This window comes from Rhinopithecus bieti, unplaced genomic scaffold (assembly GCF_001698545.2).
Source record: "Rhinopithecus bieti isolate Rb0 unplaced genomic scaffold, ASM169854v2 scaffold_27306, whole genome shotgun sequence".
NCBI lineage: Eukaryota > Metazoa > Chordata > Mammalia > Primates > Cercopithecidae > Rhinopithecus > Rhinopithecus bieti.
The window spans coordinates 1,592,401-1,605,119 of NW_016812395.1; the positions used below are offsets into that span (position 1 = coordinate 1,592,401).

The 12,719-nt window shown below is 35.9% G+C and overlaps 1 protein-coding gene across 2 annotated transcripts in view; it reads left to right on the top strand.

The window, feature by feature from the left end:
• The window catches only part of MYBL1 (MYB proto-oncogene like 1), a 45,382-nt gene that overhangs the window by 6,818 nt on the left and 25,845 nt on the right, over positions 1-12,719 (top strand). For both annotated transcript variants that reach the window (XM_017896324.1, XM_017896322.1), the window contains exons 2-6: positions 4,550-4,655; positions 5,300-5,371; positions 8,156-8,248; positions 9,824-10,044; positions 11,602-11,776. In XM_017896324.1, the coding sequence (XP_017751813.1) occupies positions 4,550-4,655; positions 5,300-5,371; positions 8,156-8,248; positions 9,824-10,044; positions 11,602-11,776 (667 nt within the window). The remainder of the gene's footprint in view (positions 1-4,549; positions 4,656-5,299; positions 5,372-8,155; positions 8,249-9,823; positions 10,045-11,601; positions 11,777-12,719) is intronic.

A 12,719-nucleotide genomic window follows, 5' to 3' on the forward strand; every position in this document is an offset into this window, starting at 1 on the left:
TTTTTACATAGTTTAATGAAACAACCCTATGTGGGCTGAGCATGGTGGCTCACACCTGTAATCTCAACAGTTTGGGAGGCCAAGGTTGGCTGATCACCTGAGGTCAGGAATTTGAGACCAGCCTGGCCAACAGGGTGAAACCCCGTCTCTACTAAAAAAATACAAAAATTAGCCAAGCATGATGGCAGGCACCTGTAATTCCTTCTACTTGGGAGGCTGAGGAAGGAGAATTGCTTGAACTGGGGAGGTGGAGGTTGCAGTGAGCCAAGATTGTGCCACTGCCCTCAAGTTTGGGCGACAGAGCAAGACTCCATCTCAAAAAAGAAACAAAACAAAACAGCCATGTATGAAAGGATGACTGGTGGATTATTGTTACAAATAGACAATGGCTTCAGGGAGAGAGAACATTGGACTACTGAAGTGCATTGAACTGTAGAAGCAGATCATAGGGGAATGGAAGAATCTTGGTGTTTTGCTTGGTCAAATATGAAGAATTTTGTTCCAATGGAATTGACAAGTCAATGGAAGTTAGATGTTCCTGCAAAGGATCTATAGACAGTATATATTAAATCTGGACCTTCAATTTTCAATTTTGTAAGATTAAAATTACTAACACATTGATATTAGAAACTACTTGCATGCGCTTAACTATGTTAGAGTAAGGTTAAACAAATCTTCAGACTTTTGCTGTTTGAAATCAATGAATTTTTGAGAAAGAGTTGAATCTAGTAAGGCAAAAATAATTTTGAATACTATTAGGTGATCAGCCTGTGCACGTAATACTAATATTGAGGCACCTTTCTGTGCCATGTGCTGTGTGAGGTGTTATATATATTTTCTCATTTGATTTTATCCTTAAAGCAGCACTATAAGGTAGGTGGTATTACTATCATTTTACAAACAAGTAAACTAAATCCGTGAGAGGTTAACGTGTTCAGGGTTACAGAGTGAGTCATTAAGTTAGAACCAGAACGTTGTTCTGATTCCAAAATGAACTTGAGGTTGTCTTTAGTATTTTCCAGCTTCTTAGCACTTTCCCCCTATTTTTCCAGTATGTTGTAGTATAGTGGTTAAGTAGTGACTGTGGGCAAGAGGTTACATTTCTAAGTCAAAGTTTCCTATTCTGTGAAATGGGAATAATGATAATATGCCCCTCTTCCAGCTGTTAGGCGTTAAGAGAAAAATTTCATAGACTACCACAGTGTCTGGTACTTAGAAAGTTTTAAGTAAGTGTTAGACTGTGTTATTTTCAGATGCCATGACTTTGTTCAGTCCACAGGCTACTCAGAATCCTCTAATTCAGTTTATTTATTTATTTATTTATTTATAGAGACAGAGTCTCGCTCTGTCACCTGGGCTGGAGTGCAATGATGTGATCTCGGCTCACTGTAACCTCTACCTCCCGGGTTCAAGTGATTCTCCCGCCTCAACCTCCCAAGTAGCTGGGATTATGGGCACCCACCATCATGTCCAGCTAATTTTTGTATTTTTAGTAGAGACAGGGTTTCACCATGTTGGCCAGGCTGGTCTTGAACTCCTGACCTCAGGTGATCCGCCTGCCTCAGCCTCCCAAAGTGCTGGGATTATAGGTGTGAGCCACAGCGCCTGGCCTTCTAATTCAGTTTATCATTAAGGCTTGCCCTTTTTTATGGGGGTTTATTCTTTAAAATTGCTTTTTCTTTTTTTACTCCATCAAAACTCAGATTCTGACTTTGGCCCCTTCCTCACTTTATTAATTTTCCTTGGGTCATCCTGTGCCCTCAACTATTCTTTGTATGCTGGCCGAAACGGCATCTCTACCCTCGACCTTGTATTTGAGCAGGTCCATGTGCTTATTTGCCTTTTAGGTCTGCTCTACCTCATGGGATAGCCACTAGTCACATGTGGCTATTGAGCTCTTGAACGGTGGCTAGTCTGAATTGTAATGAACTCTAACTACAAAATACACACCAGATTTTGAAGACTTTAGTAAGAAAAAAAATATGTAAAGTGTTTCATTTATACTTTTTTATATTGATTACATATTGAAATGATTATATTTTTGATATATTAAGCTAAAGAATACTGACTATTGAAGTACATTTCACTCATTTCTCTTTTTTTAAAAAATGTGGCTACTAGAAAATTACATATGTGACTTGCATTGTATCTCTGTTGGGAAGTGCTGTTCCAGACATCCACCTGTGTATTTTTCAAGTACCTTGAAAACAGTCCCCAACTACACATACTCTCCCCATTTTCTTCTCCCTCCCAAAGTTCTGTTTCTTCTTCTCTCATTTTCCATAGTAAATAGCTCTACTTATGTTTTCAAAGCCAGAAACTTTGGAGTCATCTTTAATTCCTCCTTCCGTGTCCCTCATCTATCAGTTTCAAAATCCTTTCTTTTCTGCTTTTTAAGTATCTCTCGGTGTCATATATTTCTTTCAATTCCCACTATCATTACCTTGTTTGATCTATTTTATGACTTCCAGATTTTTGTCACATTTACCTCTCTTCTACTCAAGGATATGAAAAGTAGACTTTTTTTCTATTTTTTATAGTACTATTATGGTTTCATTTAAAAAATGTAAATAATTGCTTCACTCATGTATTTTATTGTAAAGTAGTACACCATCTTTTTGTTTTGTTTTGTTTTTTGAAACGGAGGTTCACTCTGTTGCCTAGGCTGGAGTGCAGTGGTGCAGTCTTGGCTCACTGGGTGCAAGCAATTCTCCTGCTTCAGCCTCCCAGGTAGCTGGGATTACAGGCATGTACCACCACACCCAGCTAATTTTTGCAATTTTAGTAGAGACAGGATTTTGCCATGTTGGTCAGGCTGGTCTCGAACTCCTGACCTCAAATGATCTGCTCGTCTCAGCCTCCCAAAGTGCTGGGATTACAGGTGTCCACGCCCGGCCCATCTTAATTTAAAAAAATGGCTACCCAGTGTCTTAACACCATTTATTGAAAAGTCTACTCCACTGATTTGAAATATTACTGTTATAATTTACCAAATTCCATGTGGGTCTTTTTTCTTTCCTGAATGTTCTCTTCTGTTCCATTTATCTGTGTTTGTTCGTGTGGTAGTACCATTCTATTTTATTTCTTTACAGTGTGTTTTGATATTGGGTAGTGGTAATTCTCTGATTATTATTTTTTAAAACTTCTCTCTCTATTCTTCTTGATTTTTTTTCATATGAATTGTAGATTCAGCTTGTCTGATTCTCTCCCAAAATCTATTGGTATTTTTATTCATTTTATTTAAATTTATGAATTAGGGAGAATGGACATCTCCCTAAATTAGAGAATGGACATATCTATAATATTGTTTTCTTATCCAAGAATGTGGTCAGAAGGCTGAGCATGGTGATGCATGCCTGTAATCCCAAGCATGGGATTTGGGAGGCTGAGGCAGGAGGATCACTTGAGCTTAGGAGTTCAAGACTAGCCTTGGGGGTGGAGCAACACAGCAAAACCCTATCTCTACAAAAAATAGAAATAATTAGCTGGGCGTGATGGTACATGAGGATTGCCTGAGCCTGGGAGTTCGAGGCTACAGTGAGCTGTGATTGTGCCACTGCACTCCAGCCTGGGCGACAGAGCAAGCTGAGACGCTATCTGAAAAAAAAAAGTCAGAATGTTTTTCCATTTGTTCAAGATTTCTGTGTCTCACAATAGTGTCTTGTCACTTACTGTACCTTTAGCTTGTATGTTAAAATTATTTTTAGATGTTAAAAATTTTTTGTTGTTGGTATTGTTAATTGGATCACTTCTATTGTGTCTTTTAATTGGCTGTGGTTTATATTCCATTACCATTTGTCAGGCCCCAATAATTTCTTGCTTGGGCTGTTGTGAAGATTACTAATTGGTTTTTCTTTTTCAATTTCACCACACTCTTGTCATTGATTTTTCTAAAACACAAGATATTTGTCTTTTGTCTTTTGCTGTGTTTAAGTTCTTTAACTCTTTAGAATAAAGGTCAAATGAAGAGTAAAGGTCAAATTCCTTAACATGACATACAAGATTATGATTTTTCCCGTAGTGGCATATCCAACCCCATGTGTTTGGTGTCAGTATGAAGTATAGCTCCAGGCCGGGTGTGGTGGTTCACGCCTGTAATCCCAAAACTTTGGGAGGCCGAGGTGGGTGGATCATGAGGTCAGGAGATTGGGACCATCCTGGTTAACACGGTGAAACCCTGTGTCTACTAAAAAAACAAAAAATTAGCTGGGTGTAGCGGCGGGCACCTGTAGTCCCAGCTACTGCAGAGGCTGAGGCAGGAGAATGGCGTGAACCCGGGAGGCGGAGCTCGCAGTGAGCCAACATAGTGCCACTGCACTCCAGCCTGAGCGACAGAGCAAGACTGGCTCAAAAAAAAAAAAAAAAAAAAGGTACCACATCCCACCCCATTGTCTGACTCTTAATTTTTTATACTTTGAATAGTCTCATTGTGAATACATCTTGTAGTCTGTATGATTTCTTCAGGCATACCTGCACACACAGGTTCAATGATTGAATTTACAAATTTAAATAAAATTCTTGATTTCACAAATTATGTTTTTTTTTGTAGTGAGGATGAGGATGATGACCTTCAGTATGCCGATCATGATTATGAAGTACCACAACAAAAAGGACTGAAGAAGCTCTGGAACAGAGTAAAATGGACAAGGGACGAGGTTATTATCTGACAAAGTTTACTAGTTTCTTACATGTATTTATGGATTAATATTACTATAGTTATACAGCCGGGTGTGGTGGCTCACGCCTGTAATCCCAGCACTTTGGGAGGCCGAGATGGTCGGATCACTTGAGGTCAGGAGTTCAAGAACAGCCTGGCCAACATGATGAAATCCTGTCTCTACTAAAAATACAAAAATTAGCCTGGTGTGGTGACATGTGTCTGTAATCCTAATCCTACTTGGGAGGCTGAGGCAGGAGGATCACTTGAACCTGGGAGGCAGAGGGTTGCAGTGAGCCGAGATTATACCACTGCACTCCAGCCTGGGTGACAGAGCGAGACTCCATCTCAAAAACAAACAAAAAAACTACTGTAGTTATGAAAGATTTAAAAACAAAATATGAGAAAAGGTATGCATCAATTAACTGTACATTCTTTTTCTTTAACCAGAGGCATGAATAATAGATGACATTGGGACTTACAGAAACAGTATAATAAATGGAGGAATTTGTATTATAGTGGATAGCTTTAGTTATTCTATGGTTACCAGATGCTCCTTAATATAACTGGAGAGTTACCTATATTTAGGGGTAGAGGAAAAGGATGGGGGAAAGCTTTCTAATTTTCGTACTGTTTTAATAGGATGATAAATTAAAGAAGTTAGTTGAACAACATGGAACTGATGATTGGACTCTAATTGCTAGTCATCTTCAAGTAAGTGAAATATTAAATTATATTTCTAACATGGCTGGTTTAAGGCATTGGGTTAAATTTGCTATTTTCAAAATGTGTCCACAAATTTTAATTTTAGGTTTCCTTCCTAAAAACATCCCTGTTTGTTTGGTCTGCCTATAGTTGGTTGCTAATGGCTTAGAGAGTCTGGTCTTTTAGTAATGTGTTTATCCAGGGGCCTAAAAGATTATTAACTTAAAACAAAATGGTAATAAATTTATGTGGGACCTTATAAATATTTGCTAATACACATTAAAACATTCTGTGAGAAATATATTGAGATATTTGATAGCTAACCAAAAAATCCAGAAAAGCCCTATTTAAGAAAGCTTATCATCTGAGGCTTACCTTTTAAAATGTTGATTTTAAAAACTATTATGCCTATTGTTTACCATACTACTTACTATTCACCTGCTGTTCATTATATAGCTTTATAATTTATGAAGTATTTTCACATATACTCTTTTTTTTTTTGAGACGGAGTTTCGCTCTTGTTGCCCGGTCTGGAGAGCAATGGCATGATCTCGGCTCACTGCAGTCTCCGCCTCCCAGGTTCAAGCGATTCTCCTACTTCAGCCTCCCGAGTAGCTGGGATTATAGGCCTGCACCACCACACCTGTCTAATTTTGTTTGTATTTTTTTTTTTTTTACTAGAGATGGGGTTTCTCCATGTTGGTCAGGCTGGTCTCGAACTCCCAACCTCAGGTGATCTGCCTGCCTCGGCCTCCCAAAGTGCTGGGATTACAGGTGTGAGCCACTGTGCCCGGCCCTCACATATACTCTTATTTGTATCCTTAATACACTGTGAGTAGTGAGGGAAAATATACATATTTGAATTTAAATATTGACTACTTTGGTTTTCATAAACCATGTTAACTATGTTTTTTCTATATTGTCATATGCCTTTCAACATAACCCAGAAATGGAGAGCAAGTAATGTGAAAGAGCATCAATTTTGGAGTCAGTTTGAATTGTGTTCAAATGTCAGCTCTATGGGCGTAGAAAAATTACTTAGCCTCTTTGATTGACACCTTCCTTATCTATAATATCTAGATAATCATACTTGTTTCTGTAGTATGGTTGTGTAGAACTAGAAATAACATATAGGATGTTTGGCACAATTCTTAATTTTTAGCAGGTGTTCAATAAATGGAAACTAGGTTAGAAAAGTTATTTACATTAGCATTAACAGAAATGCTACAAGGATATACAGGAGCAACCTGATTATTTTGAAGAAGGTATCAGCCTTAAAATGGATCAACATTGGTGTACAGAAGCCATAAATGAAGCTGAGTTTGAATAAAAATAATTTTAAGTGCATTGGGCAAAAGAGCCATGGGTAGACAAAACATTTGTATCTGCCCTTTAAATGTTTCTAGATTATCTGTAATCTTATGAACTAACAATTTTTTAAACTGTGAATCACTAATAAAGTGTTAGGTGTCATTATCCTTGTAATATATGGGAGTTACCAGGTTCTGAACTAAAATAAGGCTTCATTTATTATTTTTGGAGTTTGAGATGTTTCTACCCAGATACTGCATAGGTTTTCTTATTCTGGTGAATTCATTTTCTTTTTAAGTGTGAACACTTAACCAATTTAATTGAAATGTAACATGCATCTTCTATGTAGACTATGTAATGTTTTCTTAATAACTTGGAGTCATAATTTATAACATCCTTTTGATCCCATGAAGTAGTATAGTAATGCCTTTACATTTTTTTAAAACTCTATGGTTAGGTACCGCTGAACTACGTGAATCCAGATTGATAGGCTATTTGAGTTCTTTTTCTTTCTTTTTTTTTTTTTGAGATGGGAGTTTCGCTCTTGTTGCCCAGGTTGGAATGCAATGGCGCAATCTTGGCTCACCACAACCTCCGCCTCCCAGGCTCAAGCGATTCTCCTGCCTCAGCCTCCTGAGTAGCTGGGATTACAGGCATGCACCACCACACCCGGCTAATTTTGTATTTTTAGTAGAGACAGGGTTTTTCCATTTTGGTCAGGCTGGTCTCGAACTCCAGACCTCAGGTGATCCACCCGCCTCAGCCTCCCAAAGTGCTGGGATTACAGGCATGAGCCACTGTGCCAGGCCCTATTTGAGTTCTTATGTCAGCTTTGTATAGTTTTCTGTCCACTGCTTTTTATTCCTCAGCTCTAAATCCATTTCTTTATGGCAGTTATCTGTATTTTATCTTTGCCGTTTGCTGTATTATAAGGTGTAGTGTAAAGATACACACTTTAGTTTTAAATTGTTTTTTATTTGTAGTCTAAGCCTTGTTGACTACTATAATTAAGAAAAAACAGGTCGGGCGCCGTGGCTCACGCCTGTAATCCCAGCACTTTGGGAGGCCGAGGCAGGTGGATCACGAGGTCAGGAGATCGAGACCATCCTGGCGAACACAGTGAAACCCTGTCTTTCCTAAAACTACAAAAAATTAGCCGAGTGTGGTGGCTAGCGCCTGTAGTCCCAGCTACAGGGGAAGCTGAGAATGGCATGAACCCGGGAGGCGGAGCTTGCAGTAAGCCAAGATTGCGCCACTGCACGCCAGCCTGGGGGACAGAGCGAGACTCCCTCTCAAAAAAAAAAAAACAAAAAAAAACGTAATTGGGACACAGACGTGTAACATAAATGTTACATGTTTAAAGAATGCTGTTGAATACACTATTCTTGAAGTCTTTGTTCTAAGGATGTGAGACATAAATTCAGGCTGACTTGCTTTCTGGAAGACAGTTGTTTAATAACAAAATCATCTAAATTTTTTCAGAATCGCTCTGATTTTCAGTGCCAGCATCGATGGCAGAAAGTTTTAAATCCTGAATTGATAAAGGGTCCTTGGACTAAAGAAGAAGATCAGAGGGTAATGTGTTCATACTCTTTATATTCACTATGTAGGTAGACTAGTTTTTTTCTTCCTAATGTGTTGTTTTGACATATGAAGTATATGTTTAAGTCACTTTGATTTTGTTCTCTGGAGGCTACTTGCATGAGAATTGAATGTTAAGTGTCTTGAAATGTTGTTGGGTTTTTTAAAAATTGAGTCAAACCAAGTATAACATACAGCCCTTTCTTTCTGAGAGTTTGGTTTGCAGAAGGAAAAATACTTGCTGTAAGGTTACTTACCTTGTTTTGAGCTCAGTTTCATAACCATTAGGGTACAGTTTTTTTGTCAAAATCTAATTAACATTTTAAAACAGATTTTCATTTTATTTTACATCTAATAACTTGATATGCACAAAAGTCATTCTTAACTTTTCTCTTGACCTATAATGAGCCCCAGATTAGATAGATGTCAGAGCATCATGTTTCCAAAGGTTTTGTGATTTAAAAACCAAGGTCATTGTTTGTGTTATAAAGTCAGAGATGAATAGAAGCTTTTCTGCACTGCACTAGGAATTGTTCTTTAGTAATGCCTTTTTAAGTCATAAAAGTTGCTAATGCAGTTGAGGCATTAGAGCATCCTTACTCCTGCTCAAAACAAACTTTATTTGTTATTCTTATTTTTAACATTTTTTAAATAAATAGAGATGGAATCTCGCTATGTTTTCCAGGCTGGTCTTGAACTCCTGGGCTCAAGCAATCTGCCCATCTCGGCCACTCAAAATGCTGGAATTAGAGGCTGAGCCATCATGCCCAGCCAGAGCAAACTTTAAAGTTACTTCACCTAGACTGCTCTGATTTACTGGATGGCTACTCATAAGTTTTAAAATGTGTGATCTTGTTTAAAAATACATTTACCAAAGCCTTAAATTTTATTTTTTAAAGTTAGTCAATAGATATACATACAGTGAAAATATCAACATATATTAAAGTTAGTCTACCAATATAAAATATTTATGAGGTGATATTTGACATAGGGCATTGAGGTAAAGTGGGCTGGAATAACTATTCTTGCAATTTTAGGTGAAATAAAAACAACTGTAAAATGTGGAAAAAAGAATATGTAATCTGTGTCCTTTCAGTTTGAGAAAGGAAGAAATGACAGCCCCAATAACTTGGTAGAATCTTTCTGCTTCCAAATTGTTTTTTTGTTTTGTTTTGTTTTGGCTTTGTGCTGAAGCTTTTTTTTTTTTTTTTTTGGCTTTGTGGTGAAGCTTTTTTTTTTTTTTTTTTTTTTTAAATAGATGTAAGAGTAGAAAATGCACAAGTTTCAACATGTTTACAGTTATTTCAAGTTAATAGTGTATGAGAGCAATTTAATTTCAAGTGTCTTTAATTAGCCCCTTGGATTTTAGATGCATTTGGAATCAATTTTGAAGCTGGCAAATGCTAAAGGGGTATTTATTAGTTTTTATTTATTTTTTATTTTTTATTTTTTTACAAATTGTAGTTGTGGCTTGGATTTAATGCATTTATTTAAAATGGTATTCTTGAATTATGTTTTAAAATTCTTTCAAGGTAATGCTTTTCTAAACTTTGTTTTTCTGTTTCCTAGGTTATTGAATTAGTTCAGAAATATGGACCAAAACGATGGTCTTTAATTGCAAAACATTTAAAAGGAAGAATAGGCAAGCAGTGTAGAGAAAGATGGCATAATCATCTGAATCCTGAGGTAAAGAAATCTTCCTGGACAGAAGAGGAGGACAGGATCATCTATGAAGCACATAAGCGATTGGGAAATCGTTGGGCAGAAATTGCCAAACTACTTCCAGGAAGGTGCTTATATAAATGTATATATATTTTTCTGTACTTAAACATGACCTTTATTACCTCACTATTAAATACATTTGCAAGTCCCCTATGACTTTTTAAAATTTATAATTAAAATGTAGACTATGTTACATAAGCAACCTTTTGGGACCATTTGTACTAAATTCTGTGGTAAAGGGTATGATTGCTTTTTTAATGAATTATTTTATGGCAATAATTTATACAATAAAATGATGGATTTTAGATTATATAAACCTTTAATACACTCCTAAAATCATGTTGACGTATCAGTGCCAATCAAGTGAGACCCCCTTTGTATAAACTCTGTTGGAACAGAATCTAAATCTAAGATTTCTTTCATATTGCTTTCTATGTATAAGACCAGGGAATAATATGCTAACTGCTATGGAAGTGTGTTGGGGAAAATTCAATCTTAATTAATTATGGTATGATCCAAACCATGGAAGTAGTATATATATCCATGTGGCTAAAATACAGAATTTTCCTCAGAGGCAGTGATGTGCTAAGTATACTCTACATTGTACTGATTCATATGTTTTCTAGTAGTGTTTAGTACTGCAGACCAACAACCTTGTGAAAATTCATAACTTAGAAGGTATGCATTTGTCTTTTGTTGCTGTAGTCTCTATCTGTATAGTTCTTTATAGCATTACGTGCTTTTACATGTATTCTTAATTTTTATAGACTTGGAAAGTATACAGAGCAAACATTGCTATCTTTGTTTTATAGATAAGATATTAAGGCATAGTGTTAAATTTTTTATTCAAGTTATTAAACCAGGTCTAGATACTTTTAGTCTCTTGTACATCTTCCTACTTTCCATAGAACCTAGCTTAGTGCCTTAATATTTACTGAAAACCTGCTTTATATGTGTATATTTTATGAGGGATGAAATTTGCACTACAAGTAGCTACAGGTTGAAGATTTACATTTTATAAAGGAAACCTTAGATAAAAGGGAGCCAATGAATTCTTTCTTACCATAAATATTTTGTTCTAAGAAGTGAAAAAGAATACCGGGATTCTTTAGTTTGTGATTTACTTGTCATGATCATGTTTGTTCCTGGCTTGAGACCTTGGCTCTTGCTATACTCTTTATCTGGAATGCTCTTTTTTTTTTTTTTTTCTGTTCTTGTATGGCTGGTTTGTTCTAACCAAACCAAAATTACTCTGTTACCCACTTTTCTTATCCTACTTTATTTGCATTGTACTGATTATTTATTTATTTGTTTTTCTATTCTTCCTTCCTTCCCACTTCCACACTTCCAAGGAGAGTGTAAGCTCCATGAGAGCAGTGACCTACTTTGCCTTATTCACTGCAATATTTCTGGTGCTTAGAACTATGCCTGACATATGCACATACAGTTTATCTTTTGAATTTAAAAAAAGCGCCTATATTCCTGAGTAGAAACTCCAAAAGAAAATTAAGAAAAAAGTATCTAATTTCATCAGTGTAAAATTTGTTTTAAGCTTTGTACAAGTTACACAGTGTTGAAATCTGTGGAATCCTTTTTTCTTTTAAATTGTACCTTTCCTTTCTTAGGACTGATAATTCTATCAAAAATCATTGGAATTCTACTATGCGAAGAAAAGTGGAACAGGAGGGCTATTTACAAGATGGAATAAAATCAGAACGATCTTCATCTAAACTTCAACACAAACCTTGTGCAGCTATGGATCATATGCAAACCCAGAATCAGTTTTACATACCTGTTCAGGCACATACTTTTAATACCTTTATTATTTTAAAAAATTTCTTAAGTTGCTATATGAGAAGGTGTTTTGTTTCTTAATAGGACAAGTACAATGCATATTAAGGGGTAAATAGACAAATTGAAAAAAATGTGTAACTTTGATTTATAAGTATTTTGAGAACAGATTTATTAAAATGTTTCCTTTTATATGTAATTTTTACATTAAGAAACTATATACATTTCCTAATACTCTAATTCTTTGAATCTTCATTTATGATTCAAAGCTAATGGTCATCTGTGCTTTAACATTCTACTGTACTTTCCATTTAAAAAATTTTGGTGTAATTATAGTATTGCTTATCTCTAAGAGGTAGGTATATATAAAATGGCTTAAAGGAGAAAGTAGCAAAAAATAACTTAAGTAATTGTTTTGGGGGTGTGGTAATTAATTGGCCTTTGCTGGCATTCAACTTTGCTTTTCCCTCTGATAACTACTACTAATCACTTGGGTAATTTTAATCTTTGTTTAGATGATTCATTAAAGTAGATATTACACGAGCTCAAAATGGGGCAAGCGCTATGTTGTCCCTTACAGTGCATTTTTCTACTTGGAAGAAATTAGTGTAGGAGTCTTCATGGGATTTGTTTTACATTTCCCTGTCTACCTGTTATGCCATTTTTCACAATATGCAATTCTTGGTTCTTGTCACATAAATTGTAAAGATTAAGTCAGGACTTAGTAGTTGTCTACCAAAAGATAAAATTGGGCGAGATATTAAAATCTGTGCTTTTATGCCTCAGATTTGATTTTGACATTTTGTGGACATTAAGTTTTTTAAGCATCATTTTAAAAGAACCACTTAGAGTAATGACATTTTCATTAACAATAGGAAAACAAGTGAAGACAGTATAATTATCTGCTGATACTCAATACCTTAAGGTTTTATTATGTTTCTTTACATTTTCT